The sequence below is a fragment of the Pieris napi genome, chromosome 13 (genome assembly GCF_905475465.1).
Source record: "Pieris napi chromosome 13, ilPieNapi1.2, whole genome shotgun sequence".
Taxonomy (NCBI): domain Eukaryota; kingdom Metazoa; phylum Arthropoda; class Insecta; order Lepidoptera; family Pieridae; genus Pieris; species Pieris napi.
In genome coordinates, this window is record NC_062246.1 from 12,589,692 (window position 1) to 12,617,685 (window position 27,994).

Here is a 27,994-nt window from a genome sequence, read left to right on the forward strand (position 1 = left end):
TGTCTGTTATATTTCTAGCTACAAGCATGTGGTAGCAGTTGGCAACACTGCTCAAATGTCAACAGTCAACACTCAACATTTAACATTCAAAATAATTGTTTTGACTTTTGAAGTGGGCGGCTTTCATATTACTATTTACTTTATAATTTATTGATAATATTTACCTAATTCAATTTACATAGTTTCAAATAAAAATAACCGAAAAACATTCAGAATAATGTCGGCCCAAAATGTCAATGTGTGTGATATAGGGGATGATGTAAAAGAAAAGCTAAAAAAATTTCGTTTTCAAAAGCATACATCCAATAGTGCTTTGATCTTGAAGGTAAAATTTTTATTTATTCAAGCTTATTCAAATTTTATCGTAATTATGTACATAATTACGCATTTAGGTTAAATTCAAAAACTAGACTAGAAAGTTTTTCATGCAAATAAACAAAAAAAACAAAAACAACAAGTTCAACTATATAAATTTAATATACTATTTATGTACAAGCAGAGTAATGATAATGATTTTTTTATAATAAAAGTAAAAAATAATTGCATTATAATAAAATTCATAATGCCAATAAGATCAATTTTCCTTTGTTATTTAATGAGTCACTGCTACTGTACAATAGCAATTAGTTAGGAATTTGTTTCCTATCAGAGTGATTAATGAATAAAATAAATGTTGATATTTTTGTTGTTGATACTTTGTTTATTTGCTTTTAACCTTATATATTATATAAAGGGGTGTACCATGATGTAACAACTTTTTCCTTCCTATTCCTTAAGAGATTTTTTTTATACTACAACTTATTATTTTATCATATGTAATGAATATCTGATGCTTGCTACTAAAAATGTATAGTGTCTTATTTTGCTTTTTGCTTATATAATATTCAAATAATGTAACATTATAGTCAAAAATTATATATTTTCTTTTATAGAATATATACTACATTCCTTTAGTTATTTTAAGGACTAATTAACTAAAAATTCCAGGTGAACCGTGAAAAGCAGGCTTTGGAAGTAGATGAGGAGCTGGACAGTATTGAGTTAGAAGAACTGCAGGATATCCTGCCTTCACATCAGCCACGGTTTATTGTGTACAGGTAATTTTGACATACAAATCATCAGAATCATCATATTTAGTTGATTTTATAAAATTATCAATTTTAGTTATAGAATGGAGCACAGCGATGGACGAATATCATTTCCTATGTGTTTTATATTCTATACCCCTCGAGACGCCCACATGGAACTTCAGGTATATTGCTAATATTATTATAAAGTAGATTTTAAGAATGAAAGGCATATATTTAAGTTAATAGTAATCTGAAGCAGCTTTGCCTCATGCCATATAAATGTGCTAATTGCTATTTAACAAGAGGATCTATTATATATATTGTATAGTAATGTAATTTCGTTAATTTGTTGCAGGTGATGTATGCAGGTACTCAACGAGCTCTGGCTGCGGCCGTGGGTGCCCCGAGACTCCTCGAGGTGAGAGAGATAGATGAACTGACCAATGAGTGGCTTCATGAAAAGCTGCAACGGTAATGTAAGATATACAACAGTAATCATTAACAGTTGAGTTTATGGTTGACCAATATGTATAAAATAATATACATACATTTTTAAAATATTTATCAAGTCGTAAGTAGTGTATTACTTTCATCAAATTTGAAGTCAACAAATTTAAAAATGTTTAGATTACACTTCCTCATTCTTTAAGTTTTTTTAATTTATATATTCAAGATAGAAATAAGAAAAGAAATACGAATTATTTTATGAGAACCAAAGCTGAAGTCTGAAGAGATATTATTTAAATGAAATAGGACACTGCAACAGTTATCATATTACAAAATATATGTACAGTACTCAAAATTTGTGTACCATTGGGATTCAAGAAATACAACCAATCTTTAAGTGAATTGGTGTAGAAATTTATTTTTTTAGATTTGTAGCAAAGTATGTATGTTTTTTGTCATATCCTATAGACTTGCCAATTTAAGACTTTTATTTTATATATGTAAACGACGCATTGGTTCTTTAGTTGATGGAGACTAGAGATTCCAACTATTGTTAGTTACATCAAAGACATTCCATATAAAATATAGTTTACATGCCTTTGCTAAAAATATAATGTAAAGTTTGATATCAAATATATTGTAACTTTTGTGATGTGTGGCATTTTAATGTATTAACGTAAGCAATTATGTGATTTTACAATAAATGTTATTTATAAATAACATGTTTTTTTATTTGCGTTAATCTTGGGGTAAGTTTCATATTTATTGTTACAGTCTAAATGCGTTGGCAAAAAGTTATTAGAAAGAAAAAATATCTAAAAAATTTTTTTTTTAATTTAATGGCATACGTATTATAAAATTAACTAATAATTAATATTTAAAAACTGTCGATGATCGTTCACTGTATTTTGCATTCTTTTATTCTAAATGTAAAACTTAGCATACACTTATTACAGTAACGTAAATACAAGAAAAAGGAACTTTTTCGTAATTATTGCTCTAAAATGTATACTTGATTCCCATTAATTTCGCGCTTTTAGTTGTGCATCCGGTGAGGTCTATCCCGTACGGTTTCATGTCTTCATAGTTTAACTCAGCCAGGGTACGATAGCCACATTTGGCCGCCAGAACTTGTGAGGTGATCGCTGTGAAAACCGTTGCTACGCCATAAATGTTGAACGTCTTGCATATTTGCTCTCTGCAATATGAAGATGTATAAATTTATACTCCGCATCGTTTGTCGAAGGTTTGTTGATAAAATTCAACATTTCGAACAGCTGACATAATAAAGGATTTTTCTCTTACCTAACCGCAATGATCCTGGCGCCTATGTTCTGTCCCCGGTGCCCAGGTAGGACCGTCAATCCACTGGAAGTTAAGATCTGGTCTACCTTGTACAAGTCAAAAACGTCCACAAGCTGTTCGGCCACTGTCAGGGTCCTCAGCAGTTTCTTCCATTGCTCACCCTTTATCTGCAATTGGAACTCCACTTATTTTATAATTCCAATCGCTATAGGCTGCTTGTGTGGTTATAGGTATTACTTACAGTATCTAAATTCTCCTCAGCATCTTCCCGGCTCTTCACCAACAATATGTTAAAACCCACCAGGTCTTTAGGCTGTCCTAGCTCCTCGGTAAAGCATGCAATGCAGAGACCTTGGTCTGCTATATCTTCCCAGTTGGACCTGATCGTTTGTATAGAAGCTGGATCCTTCTCGATCTCTGAAACATATCGCTATATTTTGTTCAGCATCTCAGATTTCCGAAGCAATTATATTCCAGTTGCTTATTTATGCTAAAAGATTGACGAGGTCTTTTTATAAAACAGCTTTCTTAATCATTAGTTTAGGGCGCAGACCTAAAATGTATCAGCGAACATATTAAACAAAAGTTTTATTTATAACGTATACAAATTAACACTTCTGTAATTATCTTTTTTTACCCAATATTTGACACAGTGGTTCATCATCAATAAATGTCTTCTGCATCATGTCCAGACACTGCTTCCGCCACCGTTCATCCATGTCACGAATTTGGTACCTGCAGATAGATAGACCGCCGGATACAGGCTTATTCTACTAAACCAATTTCTTCCCTCATTAGTAGCTAGTAAGTAAAGTCGCTATTTTTTTGGAAACACCTTAAACAAACTTACATACAAGCTGGTTTCCCATCTCTCTCTCTTCCCTGAAACCTGCTCCACACTTGTCCCACTGGAAACGACGCAGGTCGCTTCCAATTCATCCTGAGAGAGTCGAAAAAATATTTCAGAGTAAAGGTTTAGTTACAGCGTTATATTGGAATTTACTCGGAAATTTACTGCGAGTTGTGGTGGTGGTGGATTTACGATTAAGTGAACCACACTACCAACATGTTGATGGTTAGCTGAACTGAATTTTTGTGAACAATTTAATCACTCAAACAGGAACCTATCTATATCTCACGCCTAAACAAGACTTGTCAAAGTAGAGGTAGATTGTAGAACACTACTACCCTCGAGAAGCGCACTAAAGGCTTTCCAAAAACATATTATGTACTTACGAGTCCCTTAAGAAAAAGCCTTCAATTGTACGAAAATTTAAAAAACGTCCACGGTCTCCAGGATCACCACAACATTACCATGGGATTCTCTCGTAAGTTTACACATAAATTCATAAGGTGTGTCCAAATCGATGGGATAGTCGAATGGTCTTTAGGAGAACATACCTACTATTCAAATGTACATATGTAACTTATTGAAATAAAGTTTTATTTATTTCTTAAAGTGAAACTACTTGCCTTGCGATGCCCAGAGAAATATTGGAACTAAGTTTATATCAAGTAAACAAACATGGTTAAAAATACTTAAATACCCACATTTTTCGACAATATTTTTTTTAGTTTAAGAGCTATAAGTACATTATTAAACCATTTGAAATTATCCTAAAACAAAACTTAGATTGTTAGAACCTAATAAGGTGTTATTCGCACAGTGAGTCGTCAAGTCATTACTTCGTTGAATAGGTTTCTGTTTAGTTTTAAACAAAACTTTGAAAGATATAAGTTGACAGAAACAGGTTTTACCTCATGAAATAGCACCGAATCACTAATTTAATGGCAATACACTGATCGACTAAACAAATGCAAATTATCTACAAACTTCTATTGGATACAATACGTGTGTGTTATCTCAAAAGCGACTTTATCTCGTTTCGATAAGAATTACGTAAAGTGCTTTAATGTGTATTGGCTATTTATATGAGTATGTAAGTTTCCATTGTACGTATCGGGCATTTACTAACAGTTGCCCGCGATTATGTCTGAACAACCGATCACTTTTGATCATTTTAAACTTCCTACCCCGACATCAAGTATCAAAATATTGTAACATGGATTCTGGATTTTGTTGAGCTTGTCGTCAACGTTTCTGAAAATGCAAACATTTTAGAAATAGCTAGTTTCGTACATTCGGTGGTGGTTATTAAGAATGTTTTCGTAAAACTGCGGCCCTACTTTTCTACTCATCGTAAAACTTGAAATTACAATGGACATTTATGCGCGAACGCCGATTTACTGGGTATGCCGTATGCGTCACCTTGACCGAACTCAACCAGTAATAAGTAATAACAACTCGCCATCATACTGGACAGCGAAGATAACGTGCTGTACTTGTACACATAATACTTGATAAAACTAGACGTTATGGTATTATTATGTTTAAATAACATACGAAGGTTTAAAGTTTTAAAACAATAATAATAGGCTACATATTTTTAAATTACGCTAAATTTAAGAAAAGTTTTCGCGTTACATTTCCAAACGACAAAATCCATCATCCATCTACACTCCTCTATAGCAACTTTAAAGTAATTCTATGTTATTATTTTACAGTACCATCAATTCCTTCGTAAACGACATAGTAGGACGACCTATTAACTATTTAATTGCTAATTCATAGGGGATTCCCTGCAATAAAATAATTATTACAGAAAAATAAAACGAAGCATAGCAATTGTAAGAAAATCACGAAATAATTTTGAGAAAATTCTATGTCTATTGGTTAGAGAAAGATTCGGAGACCCGTCGCTTCGGTGGATAACAATCTTCTATGAAGTCAGAAACATTGCTAGTACAAACTGGCTTTATCCCACATATTGACAAATAAAGAGAGAGACGTTGTTTTAGTGTCTAATTTTGTTTAATAAAGATTCAATTAATTAATAATAAATATTAAAAAGACGAATAAGCAAAATAATAGTCTCACAATTTCTTGAGATTTGGATATTTATTGGCGATTATGATAATAATTGTGTATTCACATAACTTTTTTTTAAGTGGGGAAACGCATTACGCATACAACCGCGGCGCGACTGTTTGGGGCGGAGGGATAAGTAGGACTCGCGATCTGTGCATAGCCACACGGCTCCACGAACTCTCGCTCCAGACGCGGTAACAGCGGTGCTTCGTCCGCGGTAATTCACGTAGCACATCAACCAGTAGTTGAAAAAAAATTATAACAGTTTATATAAATGCGAATTTATTTCTTTATTTACACAGTTTTAACGACGTTTTAAGTACATTATTTTAGCATCAGTTAACTCGGTAAAGATCTCTTATATTATTTCCTATGATAAGGCCAATGGTACTACAGCCTTAAGATGAGAAGTCGTCTACAGACATAAGACATTCTGAGACACCATATTTGCGGAATATTCGCTTGATCATGAAATAAATATTATTATGCGTCAGATGTTGGTTAACCGTAGTGACTCGTAGTCGGCAGTTATTGAAAGACTGAATATCGGCAACATCAGTGGTAGTGGGCAGTGCGAGCGAAAATAAACAATGTGCTTCTACGAATTCTCTCCAGGTGATGTGATTAAGTGCTGAGCAATTATATATCGATAGATATCTAAGTTTCATCTAAAGGATTTACAAAATAAATAAATTAAAAACCTTTTTCATTACCCTACGCATACTAACAAATTTTACTTTGCCATCTACCTAAACTCAAAACCGAATACGATCGCACAATCATAACTTATACTGAACTCGGAGCGAGTCTTTAGAGCTTGCCTCCTGAGATGCGGGAAATAAAAGCAGTTGACGCGACGGCAGCGGTAACATATTATTATGTACATTTACATGAGTAAGCGACATGTATGTTTTGAATGAGAATAACTTTAAACCTATGTTTGCCGACTGATTGGATGCTATTAAATTAATATTTTACATTTTAACACAAATATACAAATAAAATAAAAAATACATTTTATTACAAAACATGCTAGCACATCACTAGTCCCTCCGAAATGTTATATTTTCCGAATCCCAATGGCCAGTGCCCGGCGGTGTTCGGAGGCGCGAGACGTCGTCGTTACGAATTCGCGAGTAGGTATTTTCGTACACAAATAAGTGTTTTAAAAATAATTTTATCCGTCTGTTGTGGAGTTGTTGGACTATGATTTTGTAAGTATATTGTGCTTAAAATAAAAGTTTTAATGTTTATTTTCATAACTAATATGGGTCCCGCCAAAAACTTAAATAATGTAGTGAAGCAATGGCTTTTGGTAAAATTATAATTTACTGCAGTAAGTAAATATGTGTAAGTATTAAATGTCTTCGTTGTGTTATAAGACTAGTAAGGAACAATTTAATATTTACCTCTTTTATTCAATACTCATTTACTTCTTATATATGTAATAAATGTACCTACCTAATAATTCTTGAATTGAAGAATTCGACTAAATATTAATTAAATCTCACACTACCACTACTATTCTGTCCATGTTGACAGAGTCGAACGAATTAACCGCCATTTCTCCTTACATCTATGCCATTTAAGCAATAGCATTAGGTATAAATGCGAGTATGAAAAAAGACTGGCTTTCTTTCACTTGCAATCACTCTAACGCCGCCGCCTGATTGACATTATCTTTGTTTACAAATTTTAAAATTAAGTATTTGGTAGATATACCAAACTGTTTCAAGTCAAGTGAATTTCCTCTAAAAGAGAAACACAAGAAACACATCGGTCCTTAACGTTCGGGCAGCGAGGACCAACGTCGGTTGTAATGCTCCTCTAAACAGATCTCTTTCGGCATTTAACGACGCTCTGAGTACATGCGAAGCAGATCTATTTAATGACAGTCCCATGTCTTCAGGCGTAAGATGCTGCAGCCACTGTTGATCCGTCACCAATAATAACAATTGCAAAGTAGAAATATATTAAATTGAATATTTGTATTTCTTAACTAGTTTATTGTCTTTTATTTTTATTGTAAAATTTCTTTTCTCTTTTATGTGTATTGTGTATTGTGTTTTTGTATGTCGTGTGTTCTCTGTAAGTGTTCTGTGTTTGTATGTGTTTCGTTAGTATGCAGCCTCTTTAAAATAAATAACTTTCATAACAGGATCATAATTATCTGTTTCGCTTTTATTTTATTTTTAAGTCAACAGTTGTTTATATTTTAATGTCTGTTTATGTTTTTCCTTAAGTTAATATTTACAGTAATTTTATAAATAAGTACCTACTATTATTTCTTATCGTCCAGATTAGGTTGTTACGCGTATTACAATTCTCGCTGTCTTAAGTCAAAAAAACCTACATATTACATTATACATTATATTATCATTTATTCTATGATCAACTGATTAAAAAGAAATATAAATTTCATCGCCTCCATTTGTGATATAAATCTATCAATATCAATCATTATATAAAATATAAATATGTCACTCTTTGTTTGATACATTCCCCCGAGCCAAAGATGCGCCAAACTATGTTCCTATTTTGTTTTAATATGTTCATAGTAAACACACTTTCATGTTTTTTTTTGTTTTTGTTTTTTTAAATAAACAGTTAATATAAATTGTTTAAATTGCATTGTGTAAAGGTATTCTACTAGTAACAGTTCAGGTTAGAAGTGTATAGAACTTTAAAGGTTCTGGTAGATATTTAATAATAAAAGAGTCTCGACACATTTGTTTTGTTTAGCAGTTTATATTAGATGAGTAGTGTCGACGAACGATTATTGTTTTGACTTTTGCACACCTTCATCGGAACGGCAATTTTTGTCGGGAGGAACTCAAATTTATTATTTTAATATTCATCTTTTGCAAACAAACAAATATGCAATAAAAATAATGTTAACTGCTTACAATATTAGTGTAGTATTAGTCAACCCTGTTGCTATATATATCTAATAGATAGCAGTTTGTTGGTATCTAAACCTACTAAAACCTACGTAAACTTCCTACTAAATAACTCACTGTAAGTACCCTGGCTTTTAACCAATATGCATAGATATACATTATTTGACCATTATCTTACCTTAAACTCTTAAATTAGCAAACTGCCTCAACTTCGCCTTATTTAAGTAAAACTAATTCCTTATTGGTACTCGTACTCATTTCAGCGAATTGTCGTGTTGTGACTTATTACAATGTCACAAGGTATTAGACAGTTATTGTTTCGGCAGAAATTAAAACCGAATTAACAAATTAGCTACTAAGTCACAAAGCCAAAATATAACCAAGGATTATCTACAATAATAAGTAAAATAAAGTTTATTCCGTTAATGGAAAATAAAGACATTGAAATGAAAGTAAGCCGCGGCAACTCTACGTCGAATAGTCATTAAAAAGGTGAAAAAACGTTCGCGTAAACAGACTCGCTGCCAAACGGTTCACCTTCAATCCCTCGTCTCACGTTTGTATCCGCGATGAGTCTTCAGTAATCCTCTAGTTGTCTTATCTTCTCGATGGCTGAAATATCGAGTATGTTTCTTTATATTCCGGACTGCATACAATTAGTTCGAATCGGAATCCATTACAAACCCTTAGATTTTTATTTAACAAACATTGTAAGTATAATGCAATTATCTGTATCATTACATATAGACAGCTTCGTTAAGGGAGAACACCATTTAATATTTTATACTCGTAGTATGAATAAAACTGGCATATTTGATATACGTCATGATTGAACGCATTAGAGGGTTAAACTTTAACAAAATTGTTTAATACGTCTCTCTCCTAAGCTGATTATAGAATTTGTAAACTATTTTAAAATTTGGCACGAGACGTCGTTCGCCCGTAATTTCTGTAATTTTGTGGATAATTTTTATTCCTGAAGTGCAACTACGACATGATTTAATGCAATTTAATTCAAGACAAAGAAGAAATATACAGTTCTGAAATCGTTTGCAGAATGTAAACCAAGACCAATATACATATAATATACGACGTAGGTACGAATGTGTCGCCAGCACACGGTCTAAAAGGGTAAAAACAATATTTGTAGGAACGGCTAAAGGTTCACGACTTTGTGATCCTATAGTGGGTTGGTAAGGGTTTTAAACTAGAAGAATAAAGAAGAAAACAACTGCTCTATAAAATGAATACCGATTTCTATTTCTCTCAATGTTCAACAACAATTCAAGTCACAATAAAACTGCAAACATAGTGATGAAATTTTTGACTTTTGGCACCGGATGGGCGGGGCAATCGCATATTTGCACCTTAATAAGGTTTATAGTTAACACAATAAACCTTATTTCTTAAATGACTGATCATAATACAAACTTATACAGGTGTCGGTAGCCTTATTATGGCATAATGCTCTTCATGCGTCTTTGGGTTATGTCTTGAGATGACTTTGCATTGCCCATAGATGCAGGCTCTCCGACCGAATAAACAATATAATATTCATGTTATGTATTTACGTTCAAACAAAGGCTTCTACAAAATTTAGTCCTGCTCCATTTTAACGAAATAAGTGTTTCAGTGACACATTGGCAGAATGACAAGCAGTCATTAGAAACCACCGATATCAGTAGGTTTCGACCTATTTTCTATTACTGCACGGCCATTCACCTACGGCTCATTCAAGGTGTGTGTTTCACCATTCTACATTCAAAACATAAATTTTTCTTACTGTTAAAGTTTAAATGAGTTTTTTTGTAATAAAGTTTTACCAGGGCCGTTTTTTCATTATGCGAGACATTAGTATATTTATAAATAACGAGTAAAGCGAATTTCCGCCCAACATTACCAAACACTTTTGTTCGAAATAAGACGGAAGCGAAAGAAATGAGAGCGACTCGTACACGATTATATACGTACGTGTATTTGTCGAGTGTCGGTGACCGCTGCAAGTGTAATCACCTGGGACTCGAGACTCCAGAACCATTTCAATCCATGCTTTCCGTACCATTTCAATCTTATCAAAATTCAAATTTTAAGGAACACTAAAAAATTACGTAGTCTTTCTAAAATCATCAAACAACATGTAAGAATTTCTTATTTTATCCGTTACTTTAATCTTGATGTTTGAATATTAATTTATTGGTGTTTATTAAGAGAAAATCTTCAAGGTTATTGTTCAAAATAAAACTACAGAGTAAATTTAGTTATTTTTATTTCTGGAATAATTCATAGGTCACTTTTCCAGAGCTTACCTAATGAATCTAGTAATTTGAAGGGCCAATCTTCGTGTATCCCCGCTGAAATACCAGCAAGCACTAAAAAGGCAACCTTAAAGATTTAATTTAATATAATTTAACCTTCATCGAGCCCTACCTACCTACTATCAATTGAAAAAGAATATTCTGGCCTAAATCAACCGCATTTTAAAAATCATTTAAACAGGGTAAATGGGCAGATTCATCTGATAATAATTGTTAATCATTGTCCACTGTGTTAGAGTTGTGAGAAACAATACTAAATATCATTCAAACTGGACACTGTTATTTTTATCGAGTTTCACGTGCACGCTGTCTATTTATAATTTAACGTCTTTGGAGCGGTGTGAATTTTAAATATTCTGCTAATTATAAAACATTTTAAGCAATTGGGTATTAAGAGCGTTACTTTTGCTTTTAAAATATAAATCTAACGGATACACAATATCACTTTAATTTTAAAAACGTCGTGCGAAGTTAAGTCCGTTTATTATAATGCTGTAATGTGTTATAATTTACTCTTATTCTTATAAATCGTAAGTATAATGTTAATAACTTATAACAAGTAATACAATGTAATAAATTCCAGCCAAATAACAGCCAGTAAACTAATTTTGTTGCGGTTAATGTCAACCGTAAGATATAAGAAAAGTTCAAGAGCCACTAATTAAGAAGACGAGAGGCGTTCAATAAATAGTTAGGTATTTGCGACACAATCCTCTTGTAAAAGCACAGCCCAGACAAATATATATAATAAATAATAAAAAAAAAGGGTGCGTGTACTTATGTACGCGCGTAAGAAGTTATACTTTTTTGGCATTATTAAAAATAGTTTTTGATTGCATGCAAATAATTAATTACAATTAAATAATCAAAGACTGGAAAAGGAGTCAATATAGTCAATAAAGTTCAGTTTACATTTGAAAAATTAAATAAATAAGTATATATATATATTATTATTCTCTTGCATTAAGTTTAACATAAATTATATTATAATTCGAATGTTGTTTTTAAATTATGTCCAATGCCGTTGCATCTTCAGTGGGCAATAAATTTCACTCTCATCAATTTTTCATAACGCGCCTAAAGAAGTATAACTTCAAAAATAATTAAAACTCCTTTATTTGTTTAAAAGGTAAATCACAAATGTCATTATGGTCATTCAAAATTCTTGGCATACGAACTTCACGCATATTCTATTTCTTTTTACTTGTAGATTGTCTTATTCCTATCTCGCTCGCGCACGCTATAATCACACTCCCAATTTTGTGTCACAGGTGCGCGCGCATCGTAACATTTCACTCTCATCAATTTTTCATAACGCGCCTAAAGAAGTATAACTTCAAAAAGCAATCAAAGACTTGTTTGTCTTTTAAAAAAAACATTGTCTCAGCGGACCTTCATTACTGTATTTTTATAGCAGAAGATTTCAGATAACATTACGGTGACTTTGTACGCAGGACCAATAGCAAAGTTTCGTGAGGATATACGCAAGAACCGCGACGCCGCGCCGCGCGTGGCACACTCGCTGAAGTCGTTTTGTTTCACTAAGATAATGCCCTCGCGCTAAAGTCTAAAGTTGCGATGGCTGCCATTCAAGAAGCTGGCTTCGAATTGATGGAACATCATTCATTTGACCTAGTGATTTCTACTTATTTCCGTGGTTAAAGGAGCCATAATTGACGATGAAGACGACGCAGTAGTCGCCGCGGTCCACGATGTATAAGGGATCAGAAGGAAGATTAAAATAAAAGAGAATTTTAGTTTAAAAAAAAATATAAACAGTGTATAAACTTGTCAAAAAATAAAATACATTTAATAAAAGATAGCGATTGCGTCATACTTATTTTCACTTCTTATTGAATACCACTAGTATAATAATCATGCGTTTAAATACATACAATTGGTATCTATTGTTGCAGGTTCAGAATAGAGTAGGGGCAATCGGCATAATAATTAAGTATTTTTCTTTTATTAAATAACTGAACAAAAAAAATATGCTGCAACGGACTAAGTTAATATTTGCATAAATTAATAAATTCATCGTCGATAGTAAAAATTGACAGTGGCTCAGGATCAGCAAAAGATGTCGCTGGTGGCGCCTAGGAGAGTGCAGTGGGATTGGACCAATTCAATACCATGGTGAGTATTCAAGTTTAGCACTTATACCTTTTTCAAGATGATTTTTCGAGATTAATTCTTACTTTTTACGGGTAATAATAGGGCCAGCGATTTAGTCAAATTCACGACGCTATAGATCTTAAAGACTATTATTTGAAATAAAAATCGATAATTATTGAACATTTTTATATAAATAGTGGTCAAGAGGTCACTGGTCACACGTTTAAGTTATTTTTTATTATACATTCAAAGGTTATTATCTATTAATTATTATCCTTTCAAAATTATTTCAATACGAACTTCACTCGGTAGCGAAGAAATAATCCGTCAGCTGAGCGAATGTCAAATGCGAACACCAGACAACTTCATACTAGTGAAAAGTTGAAAACCTGTCATGGTCGCTCGATCGATGTGTGTCTCTGTCTTGTGTTAAATTCGCGAAAAATGCGATAATAATATGTCGCATAGAACGAAGAATAGGTGTAGTAACGCAAATTCCACAGTAACACGCGCGATACAATAAAAAATATTTAAATCGTTGTCTAGTGTGGTTTACTCAGTGAAATTTCAACGGATCTAAATTTATTCACGAAGCAGGCACCTAAATTTACTCTGGTGAGATCTCTATTTCAATTAAAACTGCTGTCAATTAGCTTTTAAATATTATGCTTATTAAAATCAGTGCGTTTTTAAATAGTTTTTATATAAATTTTACTCCAAGAATTTGAAAAATCGATTTTATGTGGGTGGGTAGCAATGGAACGTCCATCTCGCTCTATTATAATCCGATCGCGTGAAGATGTGACGTAATTTAAACAAACTGCATAGCGGTGTAGTGCAGGCTATATTGGTTGATATGCTTATTTATCCCTTTCTCTCATTTGTCTAACAATTTTTAATTTGATGTGAAGAGATATTTTTAATTCTAAACTTTAAATTGAATAAAAAAATACATACAATATATTACAACAGAATTATTATTTTTCAATTATGAGGCAATTAAGGATAATTCTTTACTGATAAAATTAATCTATATTTTTGGGTCAGTACAACTGATAGGGAAACTGTTTTATCCCTGCTAAGTGCAATTGTAATTTTATGTCAAAACTGGTCATAAGTAATCCATTGGGATTTTTGCCTTTATTTGGCATTTATTTTTAAAAAAAATATAAGGGGTTCATTGCATTTCAAAATTCAATGAGTAAGTTCTTAAAGACACTGAATAAACCATTGTTATTATTTATAAGTTTCACTTCATAACTCCTATATAGCTGTCCACCGTTACTTTGCTTAATAGTGCTTCAGTATAATTAGAAAATTTTATTGATTAAGTCCAACATAGAGTGAACAATTTTAGTTAAACTTAAAAAGTAATGTTGTTAGTTACCTTTGCAAGCTGGTAATTTACATTTTAACACACATAGTTGTCTTTTTCCATATTTACATTATTTTATTTTGGGCAACAAGACTCATGTGAATAAATACTAAGGAATGCATGCATTCGACACACAATTATGGAAGCCCTGATTTTCTAGGAAAATATCACTTACTAGTAATAAGGGGTATTAGTTATATAAATATCATTAAGACTTCCTGTCATACTACTGTGGGAGACTGCTGTTGTGGCAGTGTGTGAATAAAGAAAAAAATCTTACTAACACAACTTATCTAACTATAAAGACACGTAACTTTATATGAATACAATAATTATGGCAAATTATTGTATATGCTGTTGTAAATTTTCTACAATACTTAGCTTAAATGAGCGTAATGGTAATTAACAGTCTTAGTATTCTATGTTTTGGTACTATGATTTCATGTCTGTCAGACTACATGATGTGCACTTATATTCACATCACCACACTAGTTACAATACCTTAAAGGTTTAGTTCTCTTTAGACGTCATGTTCTAAACATGTCACAGAGTTGGGTTTAAACCTCAGCATTCACATGATTATTTAGTCTGTTTAAGTGACCTAAGTCAAACCATTACACCATATTTGAGACTGTATGCACATTAAGATATGAAAAGGGAATATGTACTTTAATTTTTGATAAACCATGGTGTATTGACAATGTCCCAAAGCTGTTTTTGAGCTATTATTGCAAATTATCATTGTCCTATTTCTAAATTGCTCTTTGCTGTACAGACACAAAGATTGCTTTTTATTACTTGCTTATTAAGAAGAAGGAAAGAAAGTGTCTTCTTATACAGTGGCTTGCAATATTTATTCAATATACATATCTCTAAAAATACTGCAGTAAATACTAAAGTAATTTGTATTGATTGATTTTATTTTATTTAGTTATTAAGCTTACAACATCACACACAGTACTAAATCTACTAATTATTTTACAAAATCTTACATCTAAAATGTGTGACAATTAATGTAAGCATAAGTTTCACAAAAAAATTAAATAGAAATTAAAAATACAATCAAAACATATATGATAATACAAGCACACAATAAAATAAAATTACAGAAATTTGTTGGCACTTAGAGTAGAAAAAAAAGAAAAATCATCAGCAAAACAGCGAAATTAGTAGCTATAGTAAACTATGTTTTTTTAACTTGCTACTCAACTAAAATATCAAATGCAAATCCAATCATATTTTTTTTAATTAAAATAAATTGTAATTATACGTACGTATACATATCTAGTTAAATAAAATTTTAGGGAGCAGGCTGGGTGTGATCGTGAGCCGTACGCTGACGTCGCGCGGCACATCTCTCATCAATCAAGTAAGAGATGCGGAACTTTATTCCCAAGAACATTTACTCTATTTGTATAAATTGCTTCAGGGATAGAGCGACGTCTCATTACGCTTCTGTTTTCAGAATCCTCGTCTTCGTCGGCCGACACAGCCTCACAAGGTTCCGGATCAGCAGAGCAGCCTAAACCACGCAAATATGAGCCGCCGGTAAGTTACTATGGCGCCTACTTTATGGTCTGGACTAAAATTGTGCATTCACTAAGGCCACGCGTACACGAAATGAAATAGACTTAAATGGGTTCTGAAAATGCGTAATACATATATTTTTTGTATATAATATTTCAGAAACAGGAGCGTCGCGCGGAGGTCTGTCCGGCGCGAGTGCAGCCCAACCCGCTGTTGAGGTAACCCCTCATTTATATTTGTAAAAAAATTAAAATAAAATGTAATTTATATTATGTTAATGATAGTGTTCCTTATCTGGAGTAAAGCCGACCGTCAGCGATCAATTGATTGCGATTGAAACAAACATACATCTACGAAGTTAACTTCCAGTGGTGCTACAAAATTGGTGTTTTTCTCTCGTGATCATTTTTATTTATTATATTCATTATAGGCGAGTAGTCGATCGGTCTACTGTGCCCGACACACGCCGACGACTTGGTTCTAAGGATTCCTCGAAGTTTTCATCCATTTGTGCACAGCCGTGATTCGAGCGCTGACCTCAGGGTAGAGAGGCACACGCTCGAGCCACTAGGTCGACAATAACATATTAAATACACACATAAATAATGTCGGCAGAAACCCGATAAGATCTTTGAATAATGAAACCACAATCAAAGCAAACGGATCACTGCTCCAAGGATACGGCAAGCTGCGTGTAAAATATATTATTATCAATAAACGGACCGTGACTATTTTGGAGTTCCGAGAGCTTTTTGGAAGGTTTTTTTCAAGAAATTACATCGAACAGATCGCGGACCCTTCCCAACTTCGGCGGCAAGTGCTCCCGCGAAGTTTCCCGTTGTGACACGTCCCGTCGCGCGCATCACATCACCATGGCGACCGAAGACCTGCTGCAGCCGGGACACGTCGTCAAGGAGAGGTGGAAGGTGAGCTCTTTCGGAGTACATAATGTTCGAGCCGCATAAATCAGTTTCATTACGTATATACGTCTCTCGGGGGCTCGTAGGTGATGAAGAAGATAGGCGGCGGCGGCTTCGGCGAGATCTACGAGGGTCTGGACCTGGTGACGCAGGAGCAGGTGGCCCTGAAGGTGGAGTCGGCCAGGCAAGCCAAGCAGGTGCTCAAGATGGAGGTGGCCGTTCTCAAGAAGTTGCAGGGTGAGACTTTCGAACATTTATCGGAGTCGTATCCTCCGGTAAATGCTGATTGACGTCGTCGTCTGCGCAGGCAAAGAGCACGTGTGCCGCTTCATCGGCTGCGGAAGGAACGCTCGCTTCAACTACGTGGTGATGCAGCTGCAGGGTCGCAACTTGGCCGAACTGAGGCGGGCCCAGCCCAGGGGAGCCTTCTCCCTGTCCACGACCCTCAGGCTCGGCCTCCAAATACTCAAGGCGATAGACTCAATCCATTCGGTGGGCTTCTTGCATCGGGACATCAAGCCGGTGAGTCGGGCTCTCGTCGAATATGTCATAGATATGGGGCGGTTCGTTAAATTACAATTTCACCTCGCAGAGCAACTTCAGCATCGGGCGGCACCCGTCCAACTGCCGGCGCGTGTACATGCTGGACTTCGGGTTGGCGCGCCAGTACACCACCAGCACGGGGGCCGTCAGACCTCCCAGGGCCGCGGCCGGATTCAGAGGTACGCTCGTCGCCCGCGCGTCTCTCGCGGACTCGAAGCGACAAATGCAAATTAAATGAATCGATGTTCGGTCACAGGCACGGTCCGGTACGCCTCCATAAACGCCCACAAGAACAAGGAGATGGGCAGACACGACGACCTCTGGTCGCTCTTCTACATGCTGGTCGAGTTCGTCAACGGCCAACTTCCCTGGAGGAAGATCAAGGACAAGGAACAGGTATCGACCCTGGACTCCGATGGAAATGTCGCTTATATTTGAATGTACCCGGTTCGATCTACCAAATAATCTCTCGCGCAGGTCGGTCTCATGAAGGAGAAGTACGACCACCGCCTTCTGCTGAAGCATCTTCCGTCAGAACTGCGCCAGTTCCTGGAACACGTGCAGAGTCTGGAGTACGCAGACGCCCCGGATTACGGGATGCTGGCTGCTCTCTTGGAGAGATGTTGCAAGAGACGCGGCATTAAGGATACCGATCCCTATGATTGGGAGAAAGACGTGAGTTATTTAGATTTTATCTTCGTGTTTGTCCGCGACCGAGGAAACGGAAGGAGGGTGACGCACACACTATTGTCGGTATTAAACGTATATAATCATCGGACAGAGTGTTCCCGCTCGCGCTCGAGTCCCTCTCCAGGCCGCTCCAGAATTACCGCTGCAGCCTGACGTACCGGACAGGGTGAGCGCATTATTTATTGTTTTTACTCAAATTTAAATATTTTTTATATTTCGCTCGTTACCACCGCAGACGTCTCGTCGACGCGAGCCTGATGCGACGACGGCGGCGGGAACCGACACTCAAAGCAACCTGAGGACGTCGCCGAGACATGCGCACGCGCATCTCAACGGATATGTCAGTAGTCTATTGCACATTATCATTTCGTAAAGTATAGCCGGTATTACCTTCTGTGAATTTCTAATCGATTCGTGTCGACGATTTCAGTCCGCCACCGTGGAGAAAGCGGAGAGGGAGAAAGAGAAGGAGCCCGAGCCGAAGACCACTCCGGCGCCTTCCCCCGACAGGCACGTCAAGGTATCCGTCGTCCTATCGTCCGTCTCTCGTTCGGAGCGAAGGTTGAACGTTAATCCCGACGACTTGTCCTTCGCAGGAGACCTCGACCTCGGCCCTGGCCAGCAGCACGCCCGGCCGCCCCGAGAGGCAGAGCGTGCCGCCCTGCAAGCCTCGGCCCAACGCCACGGGTAACCGTCGTTCGTTCCTCGGAAACCCGACCCTATCGGCGTTCGACGTCGCGTCTAAGCTGTCCTTTACTCGTGTGCAGGTGCTCCGACCTTGGCCCGCCTGCGTGTCGTCACGGCTCCGCCCACCTGCGTCCAAGAGTTGGCTCAAGCCTCGCCTTCGATCACCGGTAACAGCCTCGGCCGCGTCTCCGGCGTTCGGTTATCTCGTTCGTAACGCCAAATTTTAACAAATCGACACGAACGCGTAAAGGTCTGTATGGTCGATTGACCGAGTCTAACGTGACGAACGTCCGCAGGCGAGACGAGCAGCCCGCGGCTGGGCGCGGACGTGGACAGCGTCCACTCGGACACGCACTTCAAGCGAGGTGAGGCTCCCGGGCGTGGCTCTCTCGGGTCTCTGTGTCGTAGCGGGCTAAATACCGACGTCCGCAGGTCGTCGCGGCGGACGTCCGACTCGCGCCGAGCAGAGCGTGACGCAGTGCGCCGTGATGGAGGACGAGAACGCGTCGCAGGCCGTCACGCGAGGGGCGGCGCTCACGCTCGTCTCGCTCTGGAAGTCGCAGTTCGACGACTCCTCGGAGACCACCGACAACGACTGGAAGCACGAGCACGCGCAGGTGAGTTGGATCTATTTATTTATTTATTTATTTATTTGGGAAACAAAACAGATACAATAAAAAAAGTTAAAAATAAACACATTGGACGTATCCACAAAAAGTTTCACTGATAAAAAATATGAGACAGAACAAAGCAAAACAAAACATACCGGTAGCTATAATAAAGAAGAAAGATACAAGGATTAGGACATTAATAGTTGTTTTAAATTATTCTTAAATGAAACAGTAAAGGAGTGCGAAGCGTCTCTGGCTTCTCGATCTCTGCCTCGAATATCTCAAACGAGCTAAATTCCTTCAGTCCCCGGAGCACCGTCAACGAGCTTCGGCGGTGTCCTCCTCGAGCAAGGAGCCTCGCACCCAACCGCCGCTGACCCACACTTCGCAGCACCACACCCACACGCAGCCCACTCTGCCTTCGCAGCCCACGCAGATCAACGTGGTCGTGCCCGGCATCAAGGAGCCCGTCGAGCCGTCTCCCGGACCGCAGGTGCGTCTCACGGCGCGACGACGGACGTCCGAAAGCGAGTGAAATATCGAAACGTTCATTTCAGGTTGAGAAGGAAAAGCCGGAGAGGGCGGAGAAGACGGAGAGCGCGAAGAAGGGGCGAAGTCGGTGCTGCCTGCACAGCGCGGGGGTGGAGAATTTCCCCAAGGTCGTCCCGCTCCTGCCCCGCAGCTGGTCCTTGCCCGCTATCGGTGCGTTTTATACTAAAGCACTATATTAAAATATGCATGTTCTCTCTCCGCGACTTCCCGAAGCTCTGGGCTTTAAGAGGAGTGTCAGATGTCGGCTTTGATCTGTGCAATAAACGTGTGTCGATCTCTTACTGTTTTCATTGTAATGTTTAGTGGTAGTTCGCACGTAAGAAATGAAACTTTCATCAGAGTCGTTCGTTCGGCGATCGTTCCAGGCTCGCACGTCCGCGACATCCGGCCTCCTCTGCTCCAGCAGGCGTCCTTCGACGACGGCACCGGCGCGGCCCTGCGGTACCGGCTCGACGTCATGCGGGGCGTCGCCGCGAGGCTGGAGCCCCACGAGCCTTCGCCACGGCGGATCGTCCGCCGCGGGAGTTTGCCGGTCAGCTCGGCGTTTCCAGTCTTAGAGTCGGACGCGTCGACGGACGGTCGGAGCTTCCGTTTGAAATGCGTCGATCGATTGCAGAGCGTGTCGAATTCGGGCGGCGGCGAGGCCCCGGCGTCGGCGCCCCGAGAGGCCACCGTCTCCAGCCGCCTCGAGATCAGGGTCCGCCGCGACGACGACGCCTCGCCCCTGCACTCCGGTAATCCCCCGCTTCTCGATCCGCCGCGAGACCTCTCGAAAAGACATCGCGACCTAACGCCGTCTCATCTCTGCAGCGGTGCGCATCCAGTCGGTGGTGGTCGGAGCCAACGAGGAGGCCTCCGTGTACTACGACGCCACGGACAGGCATCGCGACAAACGGTCTTCCACTCGCAGCGCGGAGAAGAGCCGCAGCGGAACGGAGAGGCCGCGACCGGATCTGCCCGACAGGTTAAATCTATAAAAATAAACGATGACGGGTCGACGACTTCCGAAGCTGTCTTTAATCGTGTCTCATTTCAGAAGCGGTTCCGTGCGTCGCGACGCGAGCGGCGCAGGCGACGGATCCAGTCTCAGAGACGTGAGTTGCCTCATTTCAGTCTAAGCGAGATTTTGTGGCCTCGTAGCGTCGACGGCAATGCTGATGTTTTGTTATCTGATAAGAATAGAATTTCGTTATCGAGGATAACGGAACATAGATAATAGCTAATTCGATCTATAATAATTATTTATGTCACCCTCATATAGTCGGAGAGCTATTTGCTTGCAATAATTTTCCATCGTAATGATTGTATGGCTTTTAGTTGAGGCGCTTTGGCGACTTGCGACGTCGTAGAAACGACTATTGATCACTACGAAAACGAGAAATTTCTCTACCGACGTCGGTCACGATGCGCAATAGCTGTATTCTAAAAATATTAATCGCCTCGAGCTCTCCAACTACGTCGGTCGGTTTAAATAGGCGATCCGGTGAAATAGAGTTCATTTGACGATCGACATGCTCCTGCCGCTTCTGGTGTCTCTTCTGACCGTGGCGCACGCTCGAGTGCAGACCGTGAACGGTAAAATAAAACTGGAGATCGGCGTGACGTCGCGATGTGGTGACGCGCACGACTTTATAAACGCTTTCGCGCCCGTGTACGAGAAATACGAACGGTTCTTGGACGTGGAGTTCGTGCCCTGGGCGAGGACGCAGCGCGTCGAGAACGAGCTTCGATGCCAATTCGGAGTCGAGGACTGCTGGGCCAACCGCGTCCAGCGTTGCGTCCTCGACGCTCTGCCGGACCGACGATCGGCCGTCGAGTACATGCTCTGCGAGTTCACGCGGCCTCTGCCCGCCTACTCGGGATCGTACTCATGCGCCCGGGCGATGGGTCTGCGCCTCGTCGACGTGGACTACTGCGTCTCGACCACCGGCGAAGACCTGGACAGACGGTACGAGGCGAAAGCGACGGAGCCCATGCGGATCGTCGGCTTCGTGCCCTACGTCGTAGTGAACGGCGTGGCGGACTTCGCTCTGTCCGAGTCGGTGCGTCTGGGGGCCGAAAGGGTGATCTGTGCGGCGCTCGGCGACGATCCCTCCACGGGTGTCGATCCGGCGACCTGCCCTACCTGATCACGAAAGGTGTTCATTGTTCGAGCCGACGTTCACGACGACTTCTTACCGAAACTGATATTTTGTATAATTAATTATTAAATCCCGACACGTGGCGGCAACGGGGCAACGGTGCCGAAATTACATTGTTCCTTATCGATCTAATCAAATATTCGACATAGATATTGATAATTATTATAAACCATTATTGTATCGTCATTTAAGTTAGTCATATAATACGTGTGAGAATTGTTAATTGACGTCGACGTTTATTTTTCTAGTTATTAAACTTATAAAGAGCGAGTAATATAATTATTTAAATTAAGTTGGTCTCGCAGGTCATAGATAGAATATCTGGATATTCTAAAGCTGCGACAGAGTAAAGACAGCGTATTGTACTAAGTTTTATTTGACAATTTATATTTTGCACGCGACGACCCCAGTGCTGGGATCGTCGGCGAGTGCGAAACAAACGACGCTCTCCAGGCGCCGCGAGCTTTGCACGGTGACAGTCCTGTCGACGACACCGTTGATCACCGTGTAGGGAATCGAATTGAAAGTCGCGATCGGCTCGGCCGCGGCGGCTTCCGCGGGTAATTCCAGTGCGTCACCTGAGGAGAGATTAAATTTGAACGGCTTAAAAGTGTAGGTGTAAGAAAAGTTTCATCACTTAAAGCAAAATGTGGGCCATTTAAAGTATTATTTTATAAGTGGCACAAATGATAAACTCACCGGCCGACAAACATTTCTCTATTACCGTATTACGCGAGGTCTAGGACCGGAGTCGACTTCATTTAGTGGAATTTAACCCTAATAAGACAGATTTGCGCTGTCCCACTCTCCTAGAAACCTCGGCTCGAAAAGCAATAATTGGTGTCGCCATATCGAAAAGAGAAAGAAGAAGAAGATGAGAAATTAGTCTTTATGATACTCCGAGTGCTCAGCAGAGTGCGGCAGTACTCCGGGCTCAATCCAGCTCCACATGGAGTATTGTTCTTTCTGATCAGTTAGATCCTTTGGCGTTGTGTAGCGTCCGTCTGCATCTTCTTTCGAATATCTTATCTTGGGCAGTGTTTTTGATTGAATTAATTTTATAAATAAAGCCAATGTTACAGATAATATTCGATAATATTCTTCGATACTAGATTAAAGTTAAGCAAGAATTATACATAAAATATATAATATAATAAATATAATATTTTGAAACATTCGTTAGCGTCACAATCCATGCGATACTATTGAGCCTCCGGATTCCAGGAGACCATATGCGTTTACCTTTTGTGCCACTTTAAACCTTCGTCTTTTCTTCTTTGCTAGAGTAGAATGAACGTGGGTAAAAATGGATGTCAAGAGTCACGAATTTCAGTAATAATGTTACCTTTCGAAGTAGCCATACAATTGTCGACATCTACCAGCCTCAATCCTGCCTGCACGGCGCAGTGGTAACTGCCGGTATACCCTGGCCGGGGTTCAGTGAATTCGCAATTCAAGTACGACACCGTCGCCGTCTGATTGGATTTTAAGAAATCGAGAGCACATCGGTGCAGGCGATTGGCCCAGCAGTCTCTCGCTCCGAATTGGCATTCCAGTCTACCCTCGACCCTTCACCGAGAATTAAATGAAAACAATAAAATGATTATTAAAAAAAATGCATTCGCATTGACTCCATTCTCATCTTAACGTAGCTAAGTACCTGCGAGTCTTGCCCCAAGAGACGAATTCGATATCCAAGAACCTTCCATACTTGCCATACACGGGGGCGACACTCTCCCTGATATATCTCGCGACGTGGGGACAGCCCGCGGTCCCGCCTATTTGCACCTTCAGCCGCCCGTCTACCGTCTGGACTCGACTAGCGGCCGCGGCTAGCAAAGAGAAGAAAATTACACAATATGTCGTGCGCATGGCTGCCGGGGAACTGCCTTATCGAATCGTGTTGCGATTAGATTACTTGCGATATATTAATCGTTTCGTTGTTCTAATTACGATACCAAAGAATTAAAATCAACATTTTTACCAACGAGATTAAGTTTCGAACTATTCGCATGTGTAGCGATCGGCGGGCAGCGGCTCTCGTATTCCGGTGGCCGCCGGCGCTCACCGGTTGGCCAAGTGCGCTTCTTGGAGCGGAGATCGAGATCCGCCTCCGCCCACCGTCGACGATCTCACGCCCGGTAAGGAGATCTCATTGTATTTATGCTTATTCATATCGTAAGAGTTATTTTCTCTAACTATAATAAAACAATTACAGTCTTACAACATTTTGAAATTCCTTTAAGTAGTAAATTTATGTATTTAGACTCTTTGTTTAGGGTAAATGTTGGATTAACTTTTATTTCGTTTATGTTTTTTGCGTGATTGTCTACCTATTGTGTTAAATTTTTTAGTAACTCGGGACCTACCAATGTTTGATGCGCCAATATGTGTGTATAAGTGAGTCGGTGAATTTAAACAAATTATACTTTAGCGTTGCGCCGGCGCAGACAGAACTCCGATAAGTATGCGATGGATCCCGCCCGGGAACTGAACCTGCGATTCGCGAGACCGAGACATCGACCCTTCGCGCAGCCGCCCGCCAAGTGAGTAGATGGCGCGCCACAAACACGCAGACTCCGAGGGTAACGATTAACGAGCCATGTCCGACAGGGCGGAGTCCAGCCGGTCGGGCTCGTCATCGTCGGGCTCCCCCCCTCCCGCGGGGAGCTCCCCGGCGCCCCCGCCCCCCGCGCCTCCCCCCACCGCACCGACCCACAACGCCGCCAGGGCCAGGCGATTCCGGCCGCTCTCCATCGCGCCCTAGCTCAGTTAGTACAATCGCTATTATATTTGACTGTTATTATCAATAAACAATATTTCATTATTATAATCGAAGTTGCACACGCTATTTCGTCAATAGATATTAATTATAATTGTATCTAAGTGTATTCACACTCACACACGGCTCTAAGTTGTTACAATTGATCGTCAGAAGTAGAAGAATTGAAACGTTAAATTGCAGGAGCAGAAGAACAAGTCTGACAGCAGTGAACATGTGTTCGACCTCAAACGAGCATACTCTGTACCGAGTAAAATGTGCCGGCGCAGGAGTCGCGGCGTATGGTGTTTTGGGATCGTGAACTGTTTTTAAGCTCTTCCAATGCTGAAACTGAGCGAGCCGGGACACGATATGCCGTGAAATAAATGCACACGTACTTCTATACATTTATCATTTACAGAAGAAAAGTTGTTATTTTTAAACCTTTCATCGACTCGGGTTTCCATTATACTACGGTTCGATCTTTGATATTAAAAGGTTCCTCTGTTCTGATGTCATACTATAAATAATATTTTTAATAAAATGGACCGTTTTATATAAATACAGTGTAAACTCTAATTGGCGATGCTGACGAGTGCGTCTCCGGGCTTTTAGAGAGTATTATTTACACATCGTGGTCACAACGAACAACAGAACGTACACCTAATGAGTAATGAGGAAACGAGCTCGTTGCGTAGAGTTTACACTGTTTATTGATCTCCGTCTCTCTTAATGTCACTCACTCTCTGGAATTCATGTTTCTCGTCATAGTCGTACATTGAATGAACCGTGCAATGTGTGCGTGAACTCACTTTCCCTCATTTGAATTTTTTTTTCTCTTGGACTAACATTTGAGAGCATTAACTGGACTGCTTAGTCCATTCTTTTGTATTTAGCTTTCTCGATAAGGTAATTTGCGACGCATTGTGCGGTTGAAATCCCTGATCGAGATCCTGTGAGTGGATTCGTTCGGTTCCCTGAGCTTCGTTTAGTATGAAATAATTAAATGTTAAAAAAAATTTAAAACGGTGCATGCACTACCTTTAAAAGTAAAAAAATTGTCATTTCACTAATAATTAAAAGTTTAATAATTGTAAAGGATTCGTCTTACGTATTTATAGTTTAAGCTTTACTTCGCCGTTCGTCCGACGATATGTTCTCGTTCACCGTGTGTAGATCCTTAAATCTTAAGTTAATCGAACGTTTTGAACTGATTATTTTATGGTTAGTAATTTATTAGATTTCTACTTTAAGCCCCAAAGCTCATTATTTTATTTATTAATTTTATGTAAGACTGGCCGTCCTCGAAGCCGAGAAAACTCATCGACATCGATTTCTCATTTGTCGATCCGTTTGGTTGGCCAGTCGTGTCACTTGCATAGGATATGATGGAAGGACGCCTCGGTGTTATTTTCGGAGACACTTTTAATCTATAATAAGAGTGTTTCGCCATATTGACATAGTAGTTTCAGTGAAAATATAATAAAGTCAACTTGGTATATAATACGATTAGACGCTAATGTAAATATGGTCAGTGATAATTGAATGTTTAAATTTGAGATGAAAAAACAAAGGCAGGCGTTCTGATCACTCGCAATGATGCCTCGTAGTTTAAAATTAAATGACTTCAAATGCGCTTGACTCTGAACATAAAAAACTCGGCTGTGTTGCCAATTTTAACAATTCTAAATGAATGATTGAGATAAAACTTCTATTAATGTTATAAATGTCAGAATAAATCATGAATTTCTTATTTTAATAATAATGGTGAACGAACTGAGCTTCTAAAAACTGCTTCGCGTTTGCCTTTGTTTTTTAATTAGAGATTTACTTAAATAGTTATTTATCTTGCTGCTCTAGTAATACCTTACACTGACGTTTTGCTCGCGAGAACTATTAATACAGTAACTGATATAGAGCCACTCGCTTATTTGGCCCGATGAGGGCGAAAGACGTTCGAAGCTAAAGAATCGGATAAGTTTGAGGTATTTTATTGGTATTACATGAATTTCGAGTGTCAACTCTACGAGTGATCAATCGTATGAAGAGTGCATTAAATATGACGGTTGTGTTCATAGACTTCGCACGGATCTGTCGTGACTGATACTCTCGTGTGAGATATCCCACTTGAGATAGTTTAGATAGCCTGGTGTTGTAAGAAAGTGGGAACAATACAATTGTAAGAAATGGATATGGATCGGAAATCTAATTAAAGCATCCAGGTTGTTTATTACCACAATATTGAAACGGCAATCGCTTTTCTGAATATGGATAACATTTAGTTATGTATATTGTGTTCAATGAATTTATCAAAAGGCTCTCTGAAATCGAAATGAATAGATAGTGAGAGTAGAAATGCTTATTATTGTAAATCTTATGAAGGGTTATGATCCGTTTATTTTTTAGAGACCTATGGTCTCAAATCTCGATGTGAGTCATGTTGTAAATTTTTTAATATTCGATTATTCTGTTTTATATGTTAGTGTTGCACGCGAATCTCGTCGATATTCGTTTCATGTCTTCAGAGGACAGTAAAAAACGAGGCTTTGTAAGTCTAATATCTTCGAACTATATACATATGTATAAATATATTACTATGTTGTTATGTAGACGCCATTCGACTCTAGTCTCTGCTGCTTAGTTTAGAATAATGTAACAAAACTATAGAATTAAGATTTATTGGTAATTTCGAGCGGTGTGCGACTTGACTGCGATATCGCAGGCTGCAGCTATCAGTGGCAATTGACAGCTGTCAGCTGCGACAGTAGTCCAAATTGTGTTTGGCGGGAAATAAGCTGAAGTTTACTGACGCTTGGGGTCGGCCGCGGGCCCCACAACACATTCTAGTCTACGAACAGCTTCCGTCTCATAGTTATATTGATGACAGATAAATAAAATTGGAGACAATTATTTTTGACAGATAAAAATTATGTATAAAGTTGTTGTTATATAATTAAGCCCTTTTAATGGATAATATTGCGGCGCGCTGACGCGATCCCATGTCGGAGGTGCACGCTCAGTTACGTTTGTTTTGCGATTTTTTTATATTTATCAAAATATGCACAATGAAATTTAAATTAAAGGTATTTGCCCTTTAGGTCTTGTT

At 38.9% G+C, this 27,994-nt stretch overlaps 5 protein-coding genes across 12 annotated transcripts; 3 read left to right on the forward strand and 2 right to left on the reverse strand.

Moving 5' to 3' along the window:
- Positions 1 to 72: 72 nt before the first annotated feature.
- LOC125055298 (glia maturation factor beta) lies at positions 73 to 2,203 on the forward strand. The gene is made up of 4 exons (XM_047657712.1): positions 73 to 325; positions 988 to 1,097; positions 1,165 to 1,252; positions 1,426 to 2,203. The coding sequence occupies exons 1-4, from the start codon at positions 218 to 220 to the stop codon at positions 1,543 to 1,545; spliced, it is 426 nt and encodes a 141-aa protein (XP_047513668.1). The 5' UTR covers positions 73 to 217; the 3' UTR covers positions 1,546 to 2,203.
- A 130-nt stretch (positions 2,204 to 2,333) lies between these two features.
- On the reverse strand, positions 2,334 to 5,183 carry LOC125055296. Of its 5 annotated transcripts, none has more exons than XM_047657705.1 (6): positions 4,581 to 5,183; positions 3,673 to 3,762; positions 3,460 to 3,557; positions 3,064 to 3,239; positions 2,823 to 2,989; positions 2,334 to 2,715 (listed from the first exon to the last, which is right to left on the reverse strand). In XM_047657705.1, the coding sequence occupies exons 1-6, from the start codon at positions 4,583 to 4,585 to the stop codon at positions 2,517 to 2,519; spliced, it is 735 nt and encodes a 244-aa protein (XP_047513661.1). In that variant the 5' UTR covers positions 4,586 to 5,183; the 3' UTR covers positions 2,334 to 2,516. The 5 variants fall into 5 exon arrangements, with proteins under 5 accessions (XP_047513661.1, XP_047513664.1, XP_047513662.1 ...); XM_047657708.1 differs by lacking the exon at positions 4,581 to 5,183 and adding an exon at positions 4,509 to 4,532; XM_047657706.1 differs by lacking the exon at positions 4,581 to 5,183 and adding an exon at positions 4,374 to 4,494.
- A 1,642-nt stretch (positions 5,184 to 6,825) lies between these two features.
- Positions 6,826 to 27,985, forward strand: LOC125055294 (tau-tubulin kinase homolog Asator). 4 transcript variants are annotated; one of them, XM_047657703.1, is made up of 28 exons: positions 6,826 to 6,965; positions 12,883 to 13,102; positions 15,761 to 15,825; positions 15,922 to 16,004; positions 16,143 to 16,201; positions 16,771 to 16,909; positions 16,990 to 17,140; positions 17,211 to 17,425; positions 17,496 to 17,625; positions 17,703 to 17,842; positions 17,924 to 18,121; positions 18,228 to 18,302; positions 18,372 to 18,476; positions 18,567 to 18,656; positions 18,733 to 18,823; positions 18,904 to 19,029; positions 19,120 to 19,188; positions 19,256 to 19,440; positions 19,739 to 19,927; positions 19,992 to 20,136; positions 20,352 to 20,518; positions 20,603 to 20,720; positions 20,797 to 20,950; positions 21,023 to 21,080; positions 24,148 to 24,268; positions 24,562 to 24,673; positions 24,741 to 24,898; positions 25,093 to 27,985. In XM_047657703.1, exons 2-27 carry the CDS (start codon positions 13,047 to 13,049, stop codon positions 24,892 to 24,894), a joined length of 3,195 nt encoding a protein of 1,064 aa, XP_047513659.1. In that variant the 5' UTR covers positions 6,826 to 6,965; positions 12,883 to 13,046; the 3' UTR covers positions 24,895 to 24,898; positions 25,093 to 27,985. The 4 variants fall into 4 exon arrangements, with proteins under 4 accessions (XP_047513659.1, XP_047513655.1, XP_047513657.1 ...); XM_047657699.1 differs by having other exon boundaries at positions 20,352 to 20,720; XM_047657701.1 differs by having other exon boundaries at positions 18,904 to 18,990; positions 20,352 to 20,720.
- On the forward strand, positions 21,087 to 22,401 carry LOC125055297 (GILT-like protein F37H8.5). The gene has a single exon (XM_047657710.1). It carries the CDS (start codon positions 21,498 to 21,500, stop codon positions 22,113 to 22,115), a length of 618 nt encoding a protein of 205 aa, XP_047513666.1. The 5' UTR covers positions 21,087 to 21,497; the 3' UTR covers positions 22,116 to 22,401.
- Positions 22,478 to 24,173, reverse strand: LOC125055299 (GILT-like protein 1). The gene is made up of 3 exons (XM_047657713.1): positions 23,788 to 24,173; positions 23,473 to 23,696; positions 22,478 to 22,705 (listed from the first exon to the last, which is right to left on the reverse strand). Exons 1-3 carry the CDS (start codon positions 23,997 to 23,999, stop codon positions 22,512 to 22,514), a joined length of 630 nt encoding a protein of 209 aa, XP_047513669.1. The 5' UTR covers positions 24,000 to 24,173; the 3' UTR covers positions 22,478 to 22,511.
- Positions 27,986 to 27,994: the final 9 nt, after the last annotated feature.

What these genes read in the sequence shown, in the direction of transcription:
- LOC125055298 (XM_047657712.1), top strand. Translation starts at nt 218, where the DNA reads ATGTCGGCCCAAAATGTCAATGTGTGTGATATAGGGGATGATGTAAAA. An exon ending in CCACGGTTTATTGTGTACAG is followed by an intron (nt 1,098 to 1,164) that starts GTAATTTTGACA and finishes TATCAATTTTAG; the next exon opens with TTATAGAATGGAGCACAGCG. An exon ending in ACGCCCACATGGAACTTCAG is followed by an intron (nt 1,253 to 1,425) that starts GTATATTGCTAA and finishes AATTTGTTGCAG; the next exon opens with GTGATGTATGCAGGTACTCA.
- LOC125055296 (XM_047657705.1), bottom strand. An exon ending in CTGAGGAGAATTTAGATACT is followed by an intron (nt 2,990 to 3,063) that starts GTAAGTAATACC and finishes TTCCAATTGCAG; the next exon opens with ATAAAGGGTGAGCAATGGAA. An exon ending in GCCAGGATCATTGCGGTTAG is followed by an intron (nt 2,716 to 2,822) that starts GTAAGAGAAAAA and finishes TTCATATTGCAG; the next exon opens with AGAGCAAATATGCAAGACGT.
- LOC125055294 (XM_047657699.1), top strand. Translation starts at nt 13,047, where the DNA reads ATGTCGCTGGTGGCGCCTAGGAGAGTGCAGTGGGATTGGACCAATTCA. An exon ending in TCGTCAAGGAGAGGTGGAAG is followed by an intron (nt 16,910 to 16,989) that starts GTGAGCTCTTTC and finishes GGGGGCTCGTAG; the next exon opens with GTGATGAAGAAGATAGGCGG. An exon ending in CCTATGATTGGGAGAAAGAC is followed by an intron (nt 18,122 to 18,227) that starts GTGAGTTATTTA and finishes ATCATCGGACAG; the next exon opens with AGTGTTCCCGCTCGCGCTCG.
- LOC125055297 (XM_047657710.1), top strand. Translation starts at nt 21,498, where the DNA reads ATGCTCCTGCCGCTTCTGGTGTCTCTTCTGACCGTGGCGCACGCTCGA.
- LOC125055299 (XM_047657713.1), bottom strand. Translation starts at nt 23,999, where the DNA reads ATGCGCACGACATATTGTGTAATTTTCTTCTCTTTGCTAGCCGCGGCC. An exon ending in TCTTGGGGCAAGACTCGCAG is followed by an intron (nt 23,697 to 23,787) that starts GTACTTAGCTAC and finishes TTCTCGGTGAAG; the next exon opens with GGTCGAGGGTAGACTGGAAT. An exon ending in TTGTATGGCTACTTCGAAAG is followed by an intron (nt 22,706 to 23,472) that starts GTAACATTATTA and finishes ATCTCTCCTCAG; the next exon opens with GTGACGCACTGGAATTACCC.